Source organism: Pristiophorus japonicus, chromosome 11 (genome assembly GCF_044704955.1).
Source record: "Pristiophorus japonicus isolate sPriJap1 chromosome 11, sPriJap1.hap1, whole genome shotgun sequence".
NCBI lineage: Eukaryota > Metazoa > Chordata > Chondrichthyes > Pristiophoridae > Pristiophorus > Pristiophorus japonicus.
In genome coordinates this window covers 101,254,824-101,279,119 of record NC_091987.1, presented here as the reverse complement: position 1 = coordinate 101,279,119, position 24,296 = coordinate 101,254,824, and the positions used below count along the sequence as shown (strand labels likewise).

Here is a 24,296-nt window from a genome sequence, read left to right as displayed (position 1 = left end):
TCCGAATAAATCCACACCTGCGTTTCTAACTTAAAATGTCTTAAAACTTCCCACATACAGGACAACACTACAAAGGGTTGAAAAAACTTTCACTCTGTTTGGAGAAGTGGGTGGAGCTAAAATAAGCAAACAGCTGCTCTACTCCTCCAAACAGGCTTTTTAAAAAAAAAAAACATGAAAACATAAAAATTCATTTCGCAGTCAAAAAATCACAAGTACTCTCATTCAAAAACAGACATTCACAAAAGTCTCTCTTCATTCAACAAAGCTTTTTAATTAAATTTTTTCTTTGGTCGGCTCTATTTTTGGATCCATGATTGCCCAATTTTATCTTTACACAATTCCTTTTATCCTTACACAATTCCTCGCGTCGCCCCGCGATTTAGTTTTACACAATTTCCCTTTTCTTCCGCGTCGGCCCGCGGTTTATCTATTCCTCGCGTAGGCGCGCGATTGTCTGTTTCCCTATCCCTCTGTGTCGCCGCGCGGTTCGCGTCACCGCGTGCTTGTCTACTTCCCTATTCGCGTCGCCACGCAATTTAAGTCCAATCAGCGCCTAGACTAAGTGATATACAAAGTCAACGTCGTACCTGACTGGGACACTTATTTTCTAAGTTAAAAGGTATTCGTCAGATTGACCTGGATCTCGTTCAGACGCTACCCGAGAACCAGCGAGTGGCCAAACTTTCCTCAGACTTTTGGAACTGAAGGAAACTGAAGTGGTATTTAAAAAGTACTCACTCCAGTGGCCACTTTCCTCCCGTCTCGTCCAAGGCTAGTCTGGCTCTTAATTCGGAAGCTTTCGGCAGCCCTCCGTTGAGATCCCACTTCTGACACCAAATGTTAATACGGATTCTTTTCCCCTCAATCTGTTTCAGCGAATACACTGACACGAACACCTCTTGCCTTTTCTGTAAAAGACCTTTATTGAAGATTCTCCGGCCGGAACTTGTCAAGACAAAGGGACACTCCAATCAGAGCCTGTTTACCTTCCCCTGGACAAGCCCTTTTCAGGGCGAAAAGCACAGTAGATATACATTTTCAAAACAGAACACATTTGATTAGCACTTGGTCTATCCAATCCCTTTCTGCCTCCCCCCCCCCCCCCGAGTACGTCCAATGGCAGGCAAGAAAGTCTCCCAATTAGGGCTGGTGTCAGGTCAGGTTAGTTATAGCTTTGCTACACTGTCTTCCCTTATCAGTCAAGAACCCAATTAGTTTCCCTTCCTCCTTATCAGTAGAAGCTATTACTTTTCCCTTCCTATCTAGGATTGCTTTCTTTCTTTGTGCTGCCTTGGGCTTTCTCATGACCCGTGTCTAACCTCAACTTCAACTCTTGGTAACCCCTTTTTTTTCTGTTGATTCTGCAGTTGTCTGCATCTTGACATTTCTTTAGCTATTTTCCCATGATTCCCTATCTCCATCCTTTTACCACCTTCTCTATCCATCTACCACTTTCGCAACCCTTCTTTACACATTCTCAAAACTAGCGCTTTTTAAAATGGCCAATATTCCAATGATCATGAAAAATAAAAAAAGCACTAAGGCGGGAAATATCACCGATTTTTGATCATAGTGGAAAGTCGAGCCCAATATTCATTCTACTGTTCTACTTGTGGAATCAGGCATTTTTTAGATGGTGACCCATATGTAAAAACAAGCAGTATTTGAACTGTAGTCTACTAGTGTTGCTGTGATTTATTTCTTGTCTTTTCCCCCCCTTCCCAGTTGTTCAACATAGCAGTTTTTTGGCAGAGGTTTCTCTCTGGATAGTCATCCCCAAACTACAAAAGACCAACAATGCCCTTTTCTAAGCAACGTAGTAAAGACTGACTGTAATTGAGACTAATAAAATTCTTACAGGGCTTGACCGGGAAGATGCTGGGAGAATGGTTTCTCTGGCTGGAAAGCCTAGAATTAGGTGTCATAGTCTCAGGATAAGGGGTTGGCCATTTAGGACTGATGAGAAATTTCTTCACTCAGAGTTGTGAATCTTTGGAATTCTCTACCCTGGAGGGCTGTAGATGCTCCGTCATTGACTATATTTAAGACAGAGATCAATAGATTTTTGGATATTGAGGGAATCAAGGGCTATGGGGATAGTGTGGGAAGGTTGAGTTGGGGTAGAGGATCAGCCATGATAATGAATGGCACAGCAGGCTCGAAGGGCAAATGGCTTACTCCTACTCCTATTTCTTATGTTGTTTAATATACAGATCTGAGATAAGACATATTTTCTAGACCTTGAGACTAGATGCAAAATATAGTTGCATTGTGACCTGAATGTTTCAATAATTTAGACAATATATACATTACATTACTCTTGCTTAATGGAAATGCTCTTCAAAGACGGCATTGCTCGAGAACTGCAATTGAGAAAATCTATCTCAATAGTGGGAAGAAAAGCATCTTTCAGAATTAGTCCTGAATTAAAATTTTAGCATTTACTGTTAAGCTTTCAGTCTTGGTGGGTTTGTTGAGTTTCGGATTTATTGGGAACTCGGTGACCAGCCATAGGATTGGTTACTGGGGGAAAGAAGAGAAATGGGTTTGTCTTGGCTTGCACTTCAACCTTTGGCCGAATCCAGATGAGCAATTGCGGTGGTCCTACCGAAGCTGCGATTGGGTAATCACTGTTGGAATGTTAGGTTCTGTATTCTGCGAGTTGGTGAAGAATGATGTCTATGCAAAAGAACTTTGCCATTGGTGCTGTTTATTCTCACTTCAGGATTGGGTTTGAATGCAGTCCAGACGGAGACCTGAGAGGTGAGATGGGCAGTCTCAATCCAGTTGCCAGCTTCCGGTCACCTGTCACTTTAATTTTCTGCTCCACTCTCACCTCGGTCTTTGGCCTCTTTTACTGTTCCAATGAAGCTCAACACAAGCTCGAGGAACAGCACCTCATCTTTTGATTAGGCACTTTGCAGCCTTCTGGACTCAACATCGAGTTCAACAGTCTCAGACCATAACCTCTGCCCCTATTTCTTCACGTGGCAGCTGCTGTTGATTTTACCATTTCTATTTACACCTCTTCTAGATCCATCTTTTTGTTTCTTTACTTGTCCTATTTCCATTTCCTTTTGCCTTGTACTATCATTCCTTTTGTCATTTAATCATTCCTGACTTCCACCCTGTCACAGATCTTCCCTTTTCCTCCCCCCCTATCCTCTCACCTTGAGCTGCCCCCTGCACTTGCTTAAAATCTGCTCCAGCTCTAACTTCTGAAAGGGTCATCGACCTGAAATCTTAACTCTGTTTCTCTCTCCACAGATGCTGCCTGACCTGAGTATTTCCAGCATTTTCTGCTTTTATTTCAGATTTCCAGCATCCATGGTATTTTGCTTACATCCCAATATTGATACTAATTAACATTCTTTAGAAGATGCAAGGGTAGGTTGGAAAATGGAAATGCAATCCGAGATTAATAGTGCTTTTTGAGGCTGAAATTAGGACGGTGTCGTGTGTTTTAATTGAAGTAATCCACATTCCTGGTGTATTTGCCTATTTCCAGCAGAAATATGCTGAAACAAGCATTCAGTTTCATATGTGGCCCACTTGGGAATATACAGTGCAATACAACTATAGTCAATAATGACAAGCAAATAATGATTCATTGCCGACTTTTGTAGTCAGCATTTCATCTGGGAAGTGGAATTGCATCCAGTTTTACATTACATCTGTTGTGTAACATACTGTAAGCTTCAGTATCTGTTCAACCAGCTAATATTTACTAATCTATTCCAGGCATCAGCTGACTAGGTAAAATTGAAGGAAGCATGGCTCAGTTTCCGACAGCTTTTGGGGGTAAGTACTTTGTGGAATACCAAATGTTACTTGCGTTGCTTTGACTTCGTAAAATGTTACCTTACACGATTGTTTTGCTTCAGGAATATTTGATGTGCAGCTCCCAGCTGTCGGGAGGGTAGCTACTGGCCTTGCTCATCGTGGTCTTGTAATAGATACACGGGCCGTATACTTGGATTTTCCCTCCCTCGGGAAGAAATTCTTACGACAGGCTATTCGGCTAAGATTGGAATCGTGGAGAATTTGACTTCAATTTTTTGTTGAGAATGGTGCAGCTTGTATTTTGTGTAATCCCTTGTGGTATACTGTAGATCTGCGGCCCACTCCCAGGACTGCTATTGCTGAACTGAACAGTCTGCCAGGAGATTCTCGAGCATAGGTTAGGGGTAATACCCTTTTTTTTTAATTATTTTTAATTTCTTACTCCCTCCCCTTACACTAGGAAAGAACTGACCTCTGCTTAATGCTTGAGCTGGTGTCTCTGCAGTGTGGTGATGGTTGGGTCGCACCTACAACCCACCATTCCACAACAAAGGTGATATTTTTTATTTGCTCATTGAATGTGGACGTCGCTGGCAAGGCCAGCATTTATTGCCCATCCCTAATTGCCCTTGAGAAGGTGGTGGTGAGCCAGCACCTTGAACCACTGCAGTCCGTGTGGTGAAGGTACTCCTACAGTGCTGTTACGGAGGGAATTCCAGGGTTTTGACTTAGCGATGAGGAAGAAACAACGATATACGGGTATTTCCAAGTCAGGATGGTGTGTGACTTGGAGGGGAACTTGCAGGTGGTGGTGCTCTCATGCGCCTGCTGCCCATGTTCTTCAGGTGTTGGTGCATGCTATCTTGCTGAAGCTAATGCAAGTCCTAACAATAGTGTAACATTTTATCATGTAACCTATTGTTTCACTTGGAAGTGGGGTACTGATGTCACTTGCAGAGATGAGGAATGCAAATCTCAGAAGTGAGGTACTCCCTTCTATGAGCTTATTGAAGTATTTTTTTAAAGTGAGGTCATGATTTCCCTAAAATAGCTCTTGTGATATAATTGGAAAAATTAATTGGAAAGTTTATGTTTGATCACGAAGCCCTGAGGCCACAATATTCAGACATTAAAAATATTTAAGTGTAACTTGAATAGAGTGAGACCTTCATTATCTCCCACAATGGAGGGAGGGGATTCCCTCGTGGATAATTTAAATGGCATAATTAAATTTTGGGTTTTATGCCTATCGTACAGCAATACCCGAGGCATGGGATGAAGACCGGTACAGTGCACATAATATAAACTGAATTTAGTGAGGCTCATTATGTTAGACGGAAGGAAATCGGTAACTAGTGGATGTCACGCATAAAGCTTTCTTGAGATAGTTCTGACCTGATTGGAGCATGGGTCCTGGAGGTTCCACTGACTGCCAAGGGTCTTGTATAAAATGTTTTAACCATAGCTGTTCCTTTTCCTTGCACCTATAGTTGCCCAGCACGTCCTTGTAGCCATTGGATTATATCTACAATTATATTTGACGAATCTTTGCGTCTAAAAAATGAGATGTCACATTGCTGGGTACAGAACCCCCCAGCTGCATTATTTTGTTACTAAGCCCTTTAATCAAAATTCACACTGATAGAATGTAACTGGACTGCCTCCTGTGGGTGCAGTATAGTAGTAGGCATAGAATTTGCATGTAATCAATTGTATTCTTTTCAATCCAGCTACCTCAGTTCCATTTTTAATGAGCATCAACACAAGCATGTCAAGCTCCCTGGCCATATATTTCTCCAAAATCTAAATTGTACAAAATTAAATTCAGATGTTTGTTATAAATGAAACTTCACTCTTAAGTTTACATCTCTTGAATCTCAGGTTATATTATAGCTGTACAATTGCTTCCAGATATCCCTGCCTGATAAAACACCACATAAAATTCTTATTGTTAGATCTCCATATTCATGAGTTGATCAAGAAAAAGTACTGAGGAAAAGTTAGGGCAACATGGTCTTTAAGATGTGCTGATTGCAATGATGTAATGTTGGAACTCGTCCATTTGAATGGTTCCATTTTTGTGCAGTTTAAAGGGCTTGTTTGTTTTTCCCGTGGGGGACGAATTTAACTTGAGTTTTATTTCAGTTGTACTATATCCAAGTGGGGAAAAGTGTCTCTTGATGAACTGATGATTTTGTTTTTTATTTTATGAAACAGGGGGCCTGGATATCTGTGCCATTACAGTGGAAGAACGAACTAAGCATGACCAGCAGTTCCTTAGTATCAAACCAGTTGGCGGACTGATTACTGGTGAGAACAAAATAAACCTGCTCTTATACTGCCAGTTGAATTCTTAAATACATTTTATCCCTTTTGACTCTTTCATACTCAAATCCAGGCCCGACAACTACCACTAATTTCATTTGTGCTGCTCCTTTAACATGGGGAAATATCCTAATGTATCTTGCAAAGGAGAAAATGGGCATCTGGTAGGAGTTTAGGGAGGTGGTTAAAGGCATGTTTGAAGAGCCAAGCTTGGAGGAGTCTATTTAAAGTGGTGAAATGAAATGAGGTGGATAGTTTTGGAAAAGGTATTTGAGTGCTGGGCGTGATGGTTGAAGGTTCTACCACAATGGTGGAGCAAGCTAGGGAAAGGTGCAGGTCGGGAAGAATGGAAGGTGCCCGTTGGGATACAGGATAGGAAAAGGGTACAGAGGTTGTGTGGGGAGAGGTCATAGAAGGATTTCTAAATGAGCATGAGAATTTTGAAATGAATGTGCTGAGGAATCGACAGCAGGATAGTTCAGTGAGGTAATGTGCGATAAATGAGCAGGATTTCATTTGGGCGAGGGATATAAATGTTGGAGTTTTTGCACCTTTTGAATTGGGGAGATTGGCAAGGACAGTGTTTGAGAAGTTTGCCTGAAGTCATGAATGGCTTTTTTGGTGTAGGTGATGATGAGCTTAAGGGCAGAGGTGGATGATACAAACCTGAAGGAGACATTCATAGCGAGAGAACCACATGTATGTTTTGAAGCTTGGCTTTAGTGCCACACAGTCTATCAAAGTGAAGTACTATTGGGCTCAACATGAATGAGAAGCTGGGAAGGGATGATGGCACTGACTAAGGTGCAAAGTTTCTGGCAGGGTCAAAAAAAAATAATTGAGTCTTGCTGATAAACTAGGAGAAGTTTTGGTTTATCATTCGGTTGATGCCATACAGGCAGCACAGCAAGAGACATGGAGTTGACAGAAATGGCAGAAAGGTAAAGCTGGGTCTGGTCAACATACATATGGAAGGTGTCCCAATGCTGAGAGATCATGTTGAGAAAACATGAGGAATGGAATGGGGCTAAGAATGGAATCTCATGGCCTGCTAGATATTATCTTGGGATGGTCAAGAAGTCAGAGCGGCGAATTTGCTCCTTACATTGTAACATGTAGAAATTGAACCTTGAAGGGGGAGGAGCCTTGGAGTTGTATCATCCAGGAGAAGCATAGGAAGAGGAAAATTGAACGGTCAGCTGTGTTGAACTCGAGAGAGAATCTGACGAGAGATCAAGCATCAGAGCTACAATCACAGGATATATTTGGTGACTTGGACCAGGGTAGATGCTACGTGAGTGTCAGAAACCAGATCAAAGGGATTCCAACAGGGAGTGATGGGGAAGTGGGCCTGAAGTTTGGCAGTGGTGTGTTGGTGACTGATCAGGCACAGAGTTTGGAGGGGAGGGGTCAAGAGAGCAGGTTGTTGGTGTCGTGAAGGATATGCATTTGAAACAGCCTTTAGGAGTAGCTATACAGTACTGTTGTTGGAGGCGGTGCAGTGCGAGCAGTTGAGTGGGTAGTGTCAATTTGCTAATAAATAGTTAATTTTGTCAAAATCTTTAATCTCCTTTTCGTAGGATGGCAAATGAAAGAATTTTACATATGACCAGTTGTTAATCCAAAAATACCAGCAACCAAATAATCACACTTTTTTTTTCACCAGATCTTTTTAATTTACTGATAGGAAATTGCCTCACATGCTTTATAGTTTTGCTACATCGATAACTGATGGATTTCTGTAGGTTTCTGCAGTAATCAGCTTTTGGGTTGCTCTAGAAAACTGAATATGCTGGGTCCTTGGCCCCAAGTTTCCACATGATTTTCTCCTGATTTTTAGGAGCAACTGGTGTAGAACGGAGTATCTTAGAAATTGGAATTCTCCACATTTAGGCCCCAAGTTTCCACATGCGGCAAAACAGGCGCACGTCCGAGCTGGGCGCCCGTTTTTCGCGCCGAAAACGGCACCTGAAAAAAAACGCGCTATTCTCGAGCGCTTTGCAGCTCGATGTCTGCTTGGCGCGGCGCACAGGGGGCGGAGCCTACCACTCGCGCCGATTTTGTAAGTAGGAGGGGGCGGTTACAATTTAAATGAGTTTTTTTCGTGCCGGCAACCCTGCGCGTGCGCGTTGGAGCGTTCACGCACGCGCAGTCAAAGTAAACATTGGCACTCGGCCATTTTAAAAAGTGCTGCAGAAAAAGTAAAAATTTGTTGAACCCTTGCAAAGGCTTGCATTTTAATTTTCTTGATATTTCTGTGTGTGAGGGTGAGGGAGTGCATTCTGTAATTAAAGATAGACTGTGATAAACTGGACACATGCACTTGTTTGAGACTATTCAAATTCTTTGTAGCTGTTCAATTTTTAAAATTTTTTAATAAAACCACATTGCCCTTCCATGATCAGCGCTGAGGCTTCTTGCAGCTTTCTCCCCCTGCCGTCCATCGGGCCCGACGGCAAATGGCTGCCTCAAGTACTGAGGCTTCTTGCAGCTTTCTCCCTCCCTTCGCCCCCCCCCCCCCCCCAGCCCTGCCGTCGGTCAGTCCCGACGGCAAACCGCTGCCTGAAAGTCCTGCCTGAAGCACTTTCACACAGGTAGGAACATGGTTTATTTAATCTTTTCTTTGCTTATAAATTTTTATTCAGGTTGCATTTATTTGTATAATATTTGTATAAGTATAACTAAGGATTTATTGTAGAATTTAATGACTTTCCTTCCCCCCCCCCCACCCCCCACCTCGTTCCCGACGCCTAATTTGTAACCTACGCCTGATTTTTTAATGTGTAGACAAGATTTTTTTCAAGCCTACAAAAATCTTCACTTGCTCCGTTCCAAGTTAGTTTGGAGTACGTTTTCACTGTGGAAACTTTGAAATCAGGTGTCAGTGGCCGGACATGCCCCCTTTTGGAAAAAAAAATTCTGTTCAAAAGTGAAACTGTTCTACCTGACTAGAACTGCAGAAAACTTAAATGTAGAGAATTCCGATTTCTAAGATACTCCGTTCTCCACCAGTTGCTCCTAAAAATCAGGAGCAAATCATGTGGAAACTTGGGGCCTTAGTTTTCTGCAGTTCTAGTCAGGTAGAACAGTTTCACTTTGGAACAGAATTCTTTTTTCAAAAGGGGGCGTGTCCGGCCACTGACGCCTGATTTCAAAGTTTCCACAGTGAAAACTTACTCCAAACTAACTTAGAATGGAGTAAGTGAAGATTTTTGTACGCTTGAAAAAACCTTATCTATACTTTTAAAAAAAATCAGACGCAGGTTACAAATTAGGCGTAGGGAACGAGGTGGGGGGGGGGAGTGCGGGAGGGGAAGGGAAGTCATTAAATTCTACAATCAATCCTTAGTTATACTTATACAAATATTATACAAATAAATCCAACCTGAATAAAAATGTATAAGCAAAGAAAAGATTAAATAAACCATGTTCCTACCTGTGTGAAAGTGCTTCAGGCAGGCCTTTCAGGCAGCGGTGTGGCATCAGTGTCTCTCGACGGCAGGGGCAGCAAGCAGCCTTCGAGCTGAGCTGCAGTGCTTGAGGCAGGGGTGTGGCGTCAGTGTCTCATCTCGATGGCAGCGGCAGGCAGCAAGCAGCCTTCGAGCTGAGCTGCGGTGCTTGAGGCAGGCCTTCATTCCCTGCGAAGATGCAGCTCCCGGACGGACTTGAGGCCATTCGGCCATGGGATTGCAGCGGCGTCAGTGGCTGGTCGGGAGCCGAAGAAAGAACAGCAGCAGCCTTCGAGCTGTGAGGGGGACTGACTGAGGCCATTTGGACAGGGAGAGGCAGCCACATCGACATCTTTATATTTAAATTTGCAGAATGGGTGCACCACATATTATGCAATGGTTTGCTTCCTCATGCAAGAAATTCTTTGTTCTTGGTGGAAGTTGATCCATTGCAAAGTTGAATTGGCACTTTTATTTCTTCAAACACACAGTCCTTAATTTGTTGGCACCGGTTCTGCAAGTTTAGCAGTGAAAAGCTGAACTCACTGATTTCAGCAGGTGATTTATTCAGCAGTGCTGCTAAAAGCACTCCCTCACACACAGAAATATCAAGAAAATTAAAATACAAGCCTTTGCAGGGGTCCAAGAAACAAATCTTCACTTTTTCTGCAGTACTTTTTAAAAAAAAAAATGGCTGAGTGCCAATGTTTACTTCAGACTGCGCGTGTGCGAACGCTCCAACGCGCACGTGCAGGGTTGCCGGCACCAAGAAGCCTCATTTCAATTGTACCCGCCCCCTCCTACTTACAAAATCGGCGCGAGTGATTGGCTCCGCCCCCTGTGCGCCGCGCCGCGCCAAGCAGACATCGAGCTCCAAGGAGCTGGAGAATACCGCACTTTTTTTTTCCGGCGCCGTTTTCAGCGCGAAAAACCGGCACCCAGCTCTGAGGTGCGCCTTTTTCACCACGTGTGGAAACTTGGGGCCATTGTGTGGCGTCATTCAACGCCATCCGTGGAAAATTAAGTTGTTGCTTCGGCAATATATTTTTCCCCAACCAAACCTAATTAATCAGATTTCCAGCATCTGTGGTATTTTGCTTTTGTTGTAATTAATTGGCTCCTTTTCAAAATAGGCAAAACAGACCACCTCAAAGGCTGACTTTTCACTTAAAGAACAGTCATTGTATTTTCGTAGAAGTTTGTCAATGGCGTCCTTTCATCAAACTCTTGCTTTCTTTCCAGCTTTTTGAAACACTGCCCGTGCTAGTGACCACTAAAATGTCACATGGGAGTCGATACAGACTTCGCAAATAAAAGCAATCACTTCAGATTATAAGCACTGCACTTTAAGCTCCAGTGTTGCAAGGTTGTACAACAACTGAGGATTGGTTATTTTTTTGATGCATATTGTTCTTGAGCTTTCTTTGGGGGTGAGAAAACGCTTGTATAATCTCAGTGTCTGCGTTAGAAATATCTAGATAAAGCAGAAAAAATTAAGCTAACTGCAATTCCAAATTGTAACTTTATTACAGAGCAATTGTTTTTCATTGCAATCTTCAATTATAAAGCAGCACCATGTCTTGGCTTTAATTTCCCATAGTCATTGCAATGGTAATAGCTTCACCACTACATCGATCAGCAGTCACTCTACTCGACCACATTGCGTATGTCTAGTACATATAATTTTCAAGTCTTGTGTATGGTATACACTTCCTGTTCAAAAAGTTGTCAATTTTTAATATCACTTTTATGTCAATATTTCTTATGTAAACAGTTGTGTGTCACGATTTCTTACCACTTGTGGCGTGGATTGCTCACTTTCATTTTGTGTATTTTTTTAACTTTTTTTTTCCTCCTGGAAATTTCAGCTTAGGTTTTCAGTTAAGGTCGTGTTTTTTTTTTAATTGCCGTGCTGGAAATCTTTAAAAGAAAATATACTTCATGGTGATCTCCACTGCCAATTGAAACAAAATGGCATCCCTGATCCCCCATTGGCCTCATCCCACTCTCTGCTTAAAATATTGTTGCTGTCTCTGCTCCTCCACTGCCAAATCTAAAGCTCCAGTTCCTAATCTTGCTTCCCACTGCCTGGCTTTTGTAAAATAAAGTAGCACCATTATGGTGTTTGACCATAATGGGCATGGTTACCCTGCTCAATCTTTGGTGCTGATTAGTCCTACCCAACCTTTCTCAGCTCCAAATTTCCTCCTGTCCGTATTTTATTAAATTAGAAACCCAAAGGTCCAAATTTGCTACACGCTCGGGGTTTCCTGCTTACATTGGCTCGGCTCTTTACAATGGTTCTGTCCAGCCTGTTACCGGTTCAACCTTCCCCAGCTTTTTTTTTAAAGTTTAAAATGTGACCTGGTGGTTCCCTACGGATCCACTTGGTCTTTAAAAATGTAACTGCGTGGCCCTGCTCGCTGTGACTCAAATGCAAGGCCTCAGGAGATTTTTTTTAAATGATGCTTAGCTGAAGGAACACTTAACCGATAAATTTACCTTGGCATCGGTTAAGTTCCTTGAAATTGCACATGCGCCACTATCGCAATAACCAGCTCCAGTTAATTTCAACAATACTAATTAGTCATGTTTCCTTTGTTGTCAGTACAACCATCTTTGCCAATGCAATAGGGTAAGTTACTCTGAGGCCTCTGTTGCTCTATAGCTGACCGAAGAGTTCGACTGTGTGACTCTCTTTTCCTTTTTGATTGTGAAGAGGTCTTACTTGGTGGTTACTCATGTCTATGTCGCTAAAACTGACAACTCAATATGTGGGTAATTGTGTTGTGATGCACTGCATTATAGCATGTTACAGTCTCATTTTGCTGTGTCATGGTACTGCCCATCATATAACCTATATTATGAAAATCTATCTGGTCTAGATCTTGCTGGAATAGGACATCTTGCAGCTTGCCCCATTAGTTTGACTTTTTCCCTTGTCCTTAAACTCAATTGTTTTTCCCTGCAAATTGCTGGAAGTGCAAGCTAATAACTACATGGTGAGGGCAACAGGGCATCTGGGAGCTTGGTGACTGACTAGACCAACAGTCTAACTCCTTAACCAATGAGATTTTAGGATTGAGAAAGAGGCAGGTGAGCAGGAAATAGTGTGAATTAGAGTCAAATCAGGTACAGAAACAAGATTGGATTGAGAGAGAAGAAAAAGGAAAGATAAGAAAAAAAAATACATCATTTTTAAACAATTTACTACCTGCAGGAGTGAGACTCCATTAGTTTAAATTGTTCATTTTCTGGGCCAGAGAGATTGAGTAGTTTTGCAGGAACAAAACTTGTCATTATAAAGTTTACGTCCGCTGTTAAGTACTAGCCCTAACTTTCTATTCTTGTGAAATTCTCGGAGGTTGAGGGCGAGCGGTGCAAATCGTCTAGAAACTTGTGGTAATTCGCAATTCACGGTATATCTCTTGCTCGCCACAAGTTTGCTGCGTGATTTACACAAAGAACAGCGTGCGCATTTTACTCAATTATTTTGGCAGCAGAATCTGGGCCAATCTGTAATCTTAAGGCTATTAATATGCTGTCAGGCAAGTGGGCAGCTGGCACGAATCTTTCCATTGGAAACCTTGGCCTTCCCTCTATTGTGACCCAGTCCTCTGACTACGTCATGCTCTAATGACTCTTAAGTCTTGATCTATCTTCATAACACCAGGGGTTGTTCTCATGCCAGACCCACTGTCCCTGAGCAACACCCTGACACACTCTTTCTCAGTTGTGTGTTGTAGTGAGGAGGTGGGTGGATGAGAGATGCCAGCTGCTGTTTGCTTTTGAACTGTTTTTTTCATGAAGCCGCCTTGGCGTGCTTTAGTAAGGGAAGCATGGCAACCGAGACTGGAATCTGATTGGACACCGGCTCTCTTCCAGAATCTTTCAAGCACATCTCCCAATTTTCCAATAATTAAAAAAAAAATAATAATTAATGGTTGGATTGGATATTGCTTCCAAAGATGCTGGTGAAAGCCATCTCCTGGGCTATAATTTGACTGACAGCTTTAGATAGTGGTCAGACTATTTCAAAGTGAGTTTCAGAGAAACTTCATAGCTTTGTGCCCCAAAAATATGACATTTCTCTAACGATCATCGTCAAAGCCTCACGTCTGCCTCCAGATAAATGAGAAAGACATACAGAATGGGAGATAAATAACAGCCAAGATACAGAAAGAAACTGCAAAACATAGCGATTGAGAGAAACACGCAAAGACAGGAAATTGAAGACCTGCATAGAGAAGGAAAACAATAGAGGGGAAAACAGAGACCATGAAAGTATGCTTGTGAAGATTGGAAAGCAGATGGGAAATTGAGATATTTCAGAATAGGTGAGCAGACATGCAATTACAGGAAGAGACCCAAACTTTATTGCTTTCCTGGTAATATTTCAACGGTGTCTATTTTTTAAAAACTTGCTGGCGCAAAACGCTTAATTATAAATACCAGAAGCATTTTTGTATTGTAATATGAAGTGCAGTGTCTTTTGAATTGCTTCTTTTAAAAATCTTTTGTTCTATTTCGATATCAATGTATTACATGGTGTTTACAACACAGAAGCGGGCCCTTCAGCCCAACAGGTCTATACCGGTGTTTATGCTCCACACGTGCCTCCACCCTTCCGTCATCTCGCTCCATCAACATATCGATGTGGTTTTTACATTGGTTTTTTTACATTGTGGTTTTTGAAAGATTAATGCACATCAATGCAAGTAATTTATGATGACACTTCCAGTCAATAAGCCCACTAGTTAGTTGCAAAGTGAAGTTATGTATGATATACAATTAAGGTTTTACCAGGTTCTAACTTAACTTGTTGTGGGGAATTTATATTTATAGCTGGTTATATTGCATTTTGAGTGTGTATGTGTAAAATGTATTGCTGTCTAAATTGTATATACTTTTCAGTGTCATTTTGCTTTTTAAATTCAGGTGATCAGGCCCGAAATTTCTTTCTTCAGTCTGGATTACCTCCACCAATACTTGCACAAATATGGTAAGTTCAAAGTATGTGGTTGTGTATAAATCTGGTACAAACTTTTTTGTTTGCTTAAGAAAATCTATTCAAAGGAAAGGACCACTTAAAATAGCCATCAATTTTGGCATGGAGAAGGAAGGAGAAGCTGTCACAGCTGATCTTTCATAGCATATGGAGAAGTGATAAATGAACACTGAAAGGTAAAGACTGGGGGAAAAACACCTGGTATTTTTGCATTTAAGCATACATAAGAATATAAGAAATAGGAACAGTAGGCCAATACGGCCCCTCGAGCCTGCTCCGCCATTTAATACGATCATGGCTGATCCAATCATGGACTCGGGTCCACTTCCCTGCCTGCTCCCCATTACCCCTTATCCCCTTATCGTTTAAGAAACTGTCTATTTCTGTCTTAAATTTATTCAATGTCCCAGCTTCCACAGCTCACTGAGGCAGCGAATTCCACAGATCCACAACCCTCAAGAAATTTCTCCTTATCTCAGTTTTAAATGGGCAGCCCCTTATTCTAAGATTTTGCCCTCTAGTTCTAGTCTCCCCTATCAGTGGAAACATCCTCTCTGCATCCACCTTGTCAAGCCCCCTCATAATCTTTTACGTTTCGATAAGATCACCTCTCATTCTTCTGAATTCCAATGAGTAGAGGCCCAACCTACTCAACCTTTCTTCGTAAGTGAACCCCCTCATCTCCGGAATCAACCTTCTCTGAACTGCCTCCAAAGCAAGTATATCCTTTCGTAAATATGGAAACCAAAACTGCACGCAGTATTCCAGGTGTGGCCTCACCAATAGCCTGTACAACTGTAGTAAGACTTCCCTGCTTTTATACTCCACCCCCTTTGCAATAAAGGCCAAGATTCCATTGGCCTTCCTGATCAGTTGTTGTATCTGCAAACTAACCTTTTGTGTTTCATACACCGGTACCCCCAGGTCCCGTTGTACTGCAGCACTTTGCAATCTTTCTCCATTTAAATAATAACTTGCTCTTTGATTTCTCTGCCAAAGTGCATGACCTCACACTTTCCAACATTATACTCCATCTGCCAAATTTTGGCCCACTCACTTAGCCTGTCTATGTCCTTTTGCAGATTTTTTGTGTCCTCCTCACACATTGCTTTTCATCCCATCTTTGTATCTTCAGAAAACTTGGCTACGTTACACTAAGTCCCTTCATCCGAATCGTTAATGTAGATTGTAAATAGTTGGGGTCCCAGCTCTGATTCCTGCGCCACCCCACTTGTTACTGATTGCCAACCCGAGAATGAACCATTTATCCCTACTCGTTGTTTTCTGTCGTTAGCCAATCCTCTATGCATGCTAATATTTTGCCCCCAATCCCGTGAACTTTTATCTTGTGCAGTAACCGTTTATGTGGCACCTTGTCAAATGCCTTCTGGAAGTCCAAATACATCACATCCACTGGTTCCCCTTTATCCACCCTGTTCGTTACATCCTCAAAGAATTGCAGCAAATTTGTCAAACATGTCTTCCCCATCATAAATCCATGCTGACTCTGCCTGACCAAATTCTGCTTTTCCAAATGTTCTGCAACTGCTTCTTTAATAATGGACTCCAACATCTTCCCAACCACAGATGTTGGGCTAACTGGTCTATAGTTTCTTGCTTTTTGTCTGCCTCCTTTTTTAAATAGCGCTGTTACATTTGCAGTTTTCCAATCTGCAAGTTCGACTGCTAAGTTAGCCTGTTGCATTCCTGATCGTACCTTTACTTGGAGCATTTAGTAAATGTTTTTGTTGCTTAAAAGATTCCAAGGGACTTGCAACTAAATTGATTTTGTTTTCTGCCCCCTTTTTTGTTTTCCCCTCCAAGTCCGATTCCCCAAACTACATTGTGTCTCCAGAGGTCTACCAATGCTGCTGTTGAGCTGACCACCAAGGGATGCACAAGGACAGTGTGGATTAACAGTCCCTTCCCTCTGGGGAAGTGATGCATTCCATCCCTGTGCACTGAATTGTATTTTAAAAGTGCATTGTTATGAATCAGTGGAAGTGGTTCATAAAGATCTTCCAAGTATTTTTCCTGAACAGCACATGTGCAGATTTATTACAAGGAGCAACTGAATGTGATCTTACGAAATCAGAGATACTTGAAAATATCCTCAATTATATATTTGAAATTTAGCTAGTTTAAAAAAATATGACTCTTATCTAACCCTTACTAAGCCATGTAAGCCACATGCTTATAAAAGATCGACATGCAAGATACTAAATTTGCTCTGGGGCCCTTAAGGGAACAAGGCGCTGAAGCATGTTCTATTTGTACCATATTCTATGTTAAGACTGCCTATTTCCACCTCCGCAACATCGCCCGGTTCCACCCCTGCCTCAGTTCATCTGAAACCCTCATCTATGCCTTTGTTATCTCTAGACTTGACTATTCCAACGCACTCCTGGCTGGCCTCCCATGTTCTACCCTCCGTAAACTTGAGGTCATCCGAAACTCGGCTGCCCGTGTCCTAACTCGCACCAAATCCCGTTCACCCGTCACCCATGTGCTCGCTGACCTCCATTGGCTCCTGGTTAAGCAATGCCTTGATTTTAAAATTCTCATCCTTTGTTTTCAAACCCCTCTATGGCCTCGCCCCTCCCGATCTCTAATCTGCCCTCTTGCATCCTTGATTTTAATCACTCAATTATCGGTGGCATGCTTTCAGCTGCCAAGGCCCTAAGTGCTGGAATTCCCTCCCTCAGCCTCTCCGCCTCTCTACCTCCTTTTCCTCCTTTAAGACGCTCTTTAAAGCCTACCTCTTCCGCCCTAATATCTCCTTGGGTGGCTGTGTGTCATATTTTGTTTTATAACGCTCCTGTGAAGTGTTTTGGGACTTTTTAAGGTTAAAGGTGCTACATAGATACAAATTGTTTATCTTGTATATGCATGTTGCTTACCACTTATGCTGTCCTGTTGTTGTTTGACTGCCTGCTGTAGTCAGTTGCTGAACATATGAGCAGAACAGTGCTGCTATAAACTTGGTGCATGAGAATCACCGGGAGCATAGCATGAAGTTCATTACATCGAAAATAGGTGCAGGAATAGGCCATTCGGCCTTTCGAGCCTGCACCACCACTCAATATGATCATGGTTGATCATGCAACTTGAGTACCCCATTCCTGCTTTCTCTCCATACCCCTTGATCCCTTTCGCTGTAAGGGTCACATCTAACTCCCTTTTGAATATATTTAACGAACTGTCCACAACAACTTTCTGTGGTTGAGAGTTCCACAGGTTCACAATTCTGACTGAAGAAGTTTCTCCTCATCTCGGTCCTAAATGGCTTATCCCTTATCCTTAGACTGTGACCCCTGATTCTGGACTTCCCCAACATCGGGAACATTCTTCCTGCATCTAACCTGTCCAATCCCATCAGAATTTTATGTTTCTATGAGATCCCCTCATTCTTCTAAATTCCAGTGAATGTAAGCCTAGTCGATCCAGTTTTTCTTCATGTCAGTCCTGTCATCCCAGGAATCAGTCTGGTGAACCTTCGCTGCACTCCCTCAATAGCAAGAATGTCCTTCAGATTATGAGACCAAAACTGTACACAATATTCAAGGTGTGGCCTCACCAAGGCCTTGTACAACTGCAGTAAGACCTCCCTACTCCTATACTCAAATCCTCTTGCTATGAATGGCCAACATGCCATTTGCTGCCTTCACCGCCTGCTGTACCTGCATGCCAACTTTCAATGACTGATGTACCATGACACCCAGGTCTCGTTGCACCTCCCCTTTTCCTAATCTGTCACCATTCAGATAATCTGCCTTCCTGTTTTTGCCACCAAAGTAGATAACCTCTCATTTATCCACATTATACTACATCTGCCATGCATTTGCCCACTCACCTAACCTGTCCAAGTCACCCTGCAGCCTCTTGGCATCCTCCTCACAGCTTAGACTGCCACCCAGCTTAGTGTCATCTGCAAACTTCGTCTAAATCATTAATGTATATTGTAAATAGCTCGGATCCCAGCACTGAACCTTGCAGTACACCACTAGTCACTGCCTGCCATTCTGAAAAGGAGCCGTTTATTCCTACTCTTTGCTTCCTGTCTGCCAACCAGTTCTCTATCCACATCAATACATTACCCCCAAGACCATGTGCTTTAATTTTGCACACCAATCTCTTGTGTGGGACCTTGTCAAAAGCCTTTTGAAAGTCCAAATACACCACATCCACTGGCTCTCCCTTGTCCACTCTACCAATCTTCAAAAAAATTCTAGAAGATTTGTCGAGCATGATTTCCTTTTCATAAATCCATGCTGACTTGGACCGATCCTGACACTGCTTTCCAAATGCACTGCTATTTCATCCTTAATGATTGATTCCAACATTTTCCCCACTACCAATGTCAGGCCAATGGGTAATGTGCTGGAGTGACTTCCTTTGGAAGGTGATTGATATTTCTATTTGTAAGTAGAGACTGAAGAAGAATTAAGGAAGACGGAAAACTATAGCTACAGGAAGTGATGATTTCTTATTTGCGAATGCACAAGTGGCACCATAAAGGTTGGGGGGAGAAAAAAATCAGAAGTGCAAACGATAAAGTAGGGAGATAAACTAAAAATCAAAGATATCTAGGGTTTTTTGGAGGCATTGTACATGCTTTAGCCATTACGTAGCCTCAAGATAAGCATTGTGGAGTCTCGAAATTCCTCCTGGTAGACCAGCATGAAATGAACAGTCATTCAGTGGATTTGTGGCATTCACAACAGCGTAAGCAGCTACACAAAGCGCTGTCCTGAGTCCCCAGGTGCAGTCATTTGTCGCTCAACTCATTACCCCACATCTAAAATGATTGAGCTTGCACTAGAGATTGCATGGCAGCTCGAAGCCAGGAAGTCTCATCAGGCTGGGTAATGAGCAATGATCGCGCTCTCTCTCTTTTTGGGGGTGCACGGCTCCTTTAAGGGGCTGCGCGGCCTATTCAAAGTACCGCGCATACATGGTTTTTCGCATTGAAAAGCCAGCGAGCCAGCTGCGCGAGAGCTCCCAAGAGCTGCGCATTCGTGCAGCTTAAAGGGAACATTGGTGATGAGAAAGGAGTTTGTTAGAGGGAGCAGTTTGTCTCCCATTGCGTTAGCTATAATGTGGCAGCATTTGCAATGGAGATGATTGCTTGCACTGTCCAAATTGGTCTTCTGGTGATGAGTTTTTGGAAGGTGTTTCCCATATATCTTTGAAAAGTGGCAGTAGTGCCAGATGTTCGCCATCCAAGATGATCATGTGAAGCATTGGCATGATTAATCATGCCAGTGTTGCACAGTAAAAGACGCAGCTGTTAAATTGATATGTAGGCTCTTCCCTGATTAGTCAATACCAATTCACTAAACAAGAGTTGTCATTTCTTGATTGTGTTTTGCATTCGAAATTATCCAGCTGTGTGCATCTCTACTAACTGTTGATTCATTTCTCCAGTGAATGAATGTACGATTAACAGTGAGCTAAAAGCCATTGTCCTCTTTGACAGAATTGGTGTGAATCATTAAATTCGCTTTGTACAGCATCATGGTTGAATGGTTACTATGTTGGAATAGATTTGAGAACATTTAATTTCTAACTTTCACTGATTTTTATCTGCTATATTTACCTTTCCATTCATCTGTCAGTGTTGTTGAATACTTGTTTGAGTTTGGGCGTTAAGCACCATCTGGTACTTCCAAGGATGGCCAGATTTTTCAAGTGCCCACTTTAACAATGAGTGTCAGTCTATAGGGGGAGCTGAGACCCATGCTGTTGTCTAACTTCCACATAGATTCACTTCCAGAGGGATTACTGGATAGCAATCGGGAGCAGCAATCTTGTTTGGTTTTCCCCTTCCTCATTCCGAGCGGCAGAAATCTATTCCAATGATTGAGCAACCATTCAGTCAAAGATGTACTTGATGCTGTACAAGGTGACTTTAATGGTTGACACCAATCCTGTCATCACTAACACCTTGTTCCACCAGATGGACAAGTACAAGGCATCGTGGCAACACCCTCGCTTCAAACACTAGCACCTGCTTGACTATGTCATCGTTCGAGCCAGGGATCGCAAGGATGTGCGCATCATCCAGGCCATGACGGGAGCTGACGACTGCTGGACGGACCACCGCCTAATCCGTTCCATCATCAACATCAATATAGCCCCAAAGCGGTGACGACAGCAGAAGTAGTGCTGCAAAAAAATCACCGGGCCACTCAAAGACCCAGCTCAGAGAGCCCTATACAGCCAGCGCCTCACTGCTAACCTAGCGACCCTTGATGACTCTGAAACGCAAAGTGCCCACAGCGCTTGGTCTGCCCTCCTGGCCACCATAACCAATGCCTGCGAAGAGATGCTTGGTCACTCAACCAGGAAACACCAGGGCTGGTTTGAGAATGATCAGGAGATCCAAGAGCTAATAAATTGCAAGCGCAGGGCATTTCTGAACTTCAAACAGCAACCCAACTCAGATACTGCTATCAAGGAGGAGTGTGATATTCTGGATGAAATAAATATAGTGAGAGGAAGTATTAAGGATTTAGCAGCTTTGAAAGTAGATAAGTCCCCAGGCCCGGATGAAATGCATTCCAGGTTGTTGAGCGAAGTAAAAGAGGAAATAGCAGAGGCCTTGACATCTTTTTCCAATCCTCTTTGGATCTGGGCATGGTGCAGGAGGACTGCCAATATAGTACCCTTGTTTAAGAAGTGAGAAAGAGACAGGCCGAGTAGTTACAGATCTGTCAGCCTAACCTCAGTGGTGGGAAAATTATTGGAAAAAATCCTGAAAGACAGGATAAATCTACATTTGGAAAGGCAAGGATTAATTAGGGACAGTCAGCATGGAATTGTTAAGGGAAGATCATGTTTGACTAACCTGATTGAATTTTTTGAGGGGGTAACCGAGAGTTGATGAGGGTAGTGTGTACTATGTAGTTTATATGGACTTTAGCAAAGCTTTTGATAAGGTCCCATGTGGTAGACTGGTCGCGAAGGTTAAAGTCCATGGGATGCAGGGCAAAGTGGCAAGTTGGATCCAAAATTGGCTTGGAGGTAGGAAGCAAAGAGTAATGATTGATTGGATGTTTTTCTGACTGGAAGGATCTTTCCAGTGGGGTTCCACAGGGCTCAGGACTGGGTCCCTTGCTTTTTGTGGTATATATCAATGATTTAGATTTGAATATAGGGAGGATATTAAGAAGTTTGCAGACAACACTAAAATTGGCTATGTGGTTGCTAATGAAGAGGAAAGTCATGGGCTGCAGGAGGATATCAATCTACTGGTCAGGTGGGCAGAGCAGTGACAAATGGAATTTAATTCAGAGAAGTGTGAGGTGATGCACTTTGGGAGGGCTAATAAGGACAGGGTATATATATTAAGTGGTAGGACACTTAATTGTGTAAATGAACAAAGGGATCTTGGAGTGCTTGTCCACAGATCCCTGAAAGTAGCAGGCCAGGTGGATAAGGTGGTTCACAAGGCATACGGAATGCTTGCCTTTATTGGCCGAGGCATAGAATATAAAAGCAGGGAGGTTATTCTTAAATTGTATAATATTTTGGGTTGGCCACAGCTGGAGTACTGCGTGCAGCTCTGGTCGCTGTATTATAGGAAGGATGTGATTGCACTAGAGAGGGTGCAGAGGAGATTTACTAGGATGCTGCCTGGAATGCAGAATTTTAGTTATGAGGACAGATTGGATAGGCTGGGTATGTTCTCATTGGAACAGAGGAGGTTGAGAGGCAACCTCATTGGGATGTACAAAATATTGAGGGGCCTGGACATAGCAGATAGTAAGGGCCTACTACCATTGGTGGAGGGGTCTATTACGCAGAGGGTTGTGGGAATCTGGAACTCGTTGCCTGGAAGGGTGGTGGATGCAGAAACCCTCACTGCTTTTAAGAGAAGGTTGGATGGGCACTTTAAAGTGTTACGGACCTAGAGCTGGTAATTGGGATTAGACTGGATGACCTTTTGTTGAACGGCGCAGATATAATGGTAAGTACTGCAGGGACTAGAATACGGCCAGGGTGATGATCTAGACTAGTCTCGATCACCTGGATGGATCGGAGAAGAATTTTCCCAGATTTTTTTTCTCCCTAAATTGGCCTGGGTTTTTAATCTGGTTTTTGCACCTCCAGGAGATCACATGGCTCCGGTTGGGTTGGAGTGCAGAATGTTTCAGTATAAGGAGTGTTGCAGTTGTGTGAGGCGGACTGGTTGGGCTGGGTGCTCTTTGCCTTTCCGTCATTATTCATAGGTTTATATGTAACCTTTAGGACTGCTGACCAAGGGCCGGTGCAGCTCTTTGTTGGCCGGCGTGGACACGATGGGCCGAAATGGCCGCCTCCTGCACTGTAGATTTCTATGTTTCTAACTCTGGAGCAGCAAAGCAGCATTATAGACGGCATATGGCCGAGATCCAATGAAAAACCCCGACCTAAAGAATAGATGGTGGGTAGAGAAAGCACAGGAGGTTAAGCAGCTGGCCGACAGCCATAATGTGCGATGATTCTTCACTGCAGTCAGGGGCACCTACGACCCAAGCACCCAAGGCCTCATCCCACTGCTGGCCAAGAACGGGGAGACACTCATCAAGGACACTGAGGCACTCGGGATCCGCTAAAAGGAGTACTTCGAAGATCTCCTTAACCGAGACTCTGCCTTTTGACTCTAGTTTCCTCGATTCCATCCCGCAGAATGCTACCCGCCACCATCTCCGCAAAACCCCAGCCCCGCACGCGGTAGAAAAGGCCATCCGCCAGCTCAAGAACAAGGCGGCAGGAGCAGATGGAATCCCTGCTGAGGCACTAAAGTATGGCGGAGAGGCGCTATTGGCAAGAATTCATGAGCTCATCTCTCATCTGGAAGGAGGAAAGCATGCTGGGAGATCTGAGATGCAGTGATCGTGACCATCTTAAGAAAAGGGGACAAGTCCGACTGTGGCAACTACAGAGGAAACATAGAAAGTAGGTGCATGAGTTGGCCATTCGGCCCTTCGAGCATGCACCACCATTCAATATGATCATGGCTGATCATGCAACTTCAGTACCCCATTCCTGCTTTCTCTCCATACCCCTTGATCCCTTTAGCTGTAAGGGCCACATCTAACTCCTTTTTGAATATATCTAATGAATTGGCCTCAACAACTTTCTGTGGTAGAGAATTCCACAGGTTCACAATTCTCTGAGTGAAGAAGTTTCTCCTCATCTCACTCCTAAATGGCTTACCCCTTATCCTTAGACTGTGAGCCCTGGTTCTGGACTTCCCCAACATCGGGAACATTCTTCCTGCATCTAACCTGTCTGTTATGTATGCATGCTTGTATTGTTATATGATATCTGTAACACTGAATGTACCTTACCTGTACACCAGAGGGTGCTGCAGCTGGAGACCCCTGTTACCTGCACTCTGGTAACCCAGTATAAAAGGGAGCTCTGAGCTTGGTGTCCTCACTCGAGGAGCTGTAAATAAAGGACTACACAGTTTAAGTACCATACCCTGCCTCGTGGAGTCATTACCAAAGGTGCCTACATACACAATACTGTCCAATCCCGTCAGAATGTTATGTTTCTATGAGATCCCCTCATTCTTCTAAACTCCAGTGAATTTCAGCTTAGTCGATCCAGTCTTTCTTATGTCAGTCACTCCCTGTTATCAGCCACTGGGAAAGTCGTCGCTAGAATCCTTCTCAACTATCTTCTCCCTGTGGCTGAGGAGCTCCTCCCAGAGTTAAAGTGCAGATTTCATCCAT

At 43.1% G+C, this 24,296-nt stretch overlaps 1 protein-coding gene across 3 annotated transcripts in view; it reads left to right on the top strand.

Moving 5' to 3' along the window:
* The window catches only part of itsn1 (intersectin 1 (SH3 domain protein)), a 276,283-nt gene that overhangs the window by 74,330 nt on the left and 177,657 nt on the right, over positions 1 to 24,296 (top strand). For all 3 annotated transcript variants that reach the window (XM_070893816.1, XM_070893815.1, XM_070893814.1), the window contains exons 2-4: positions 3,745 to 3,804; positions 6,004 to 6,096; positions 14,499 to 14,562. In XM_070893816.1, the coding sequence (XP_070749917.1) occupies positions 3,777 to 3,804; positions 6,004 to 6,096; positions 14,499 to 14,562 (185 nt within the window). In that variant the 5' untranslated portion in view covers positions 3,745 to 3,776. The remainder of the gene's footprint in view (positions 1 to 3,744; positions 3,805 to 6,003; positions 6,097 to 14,498; positions 14,563 to 24,296) is intronic.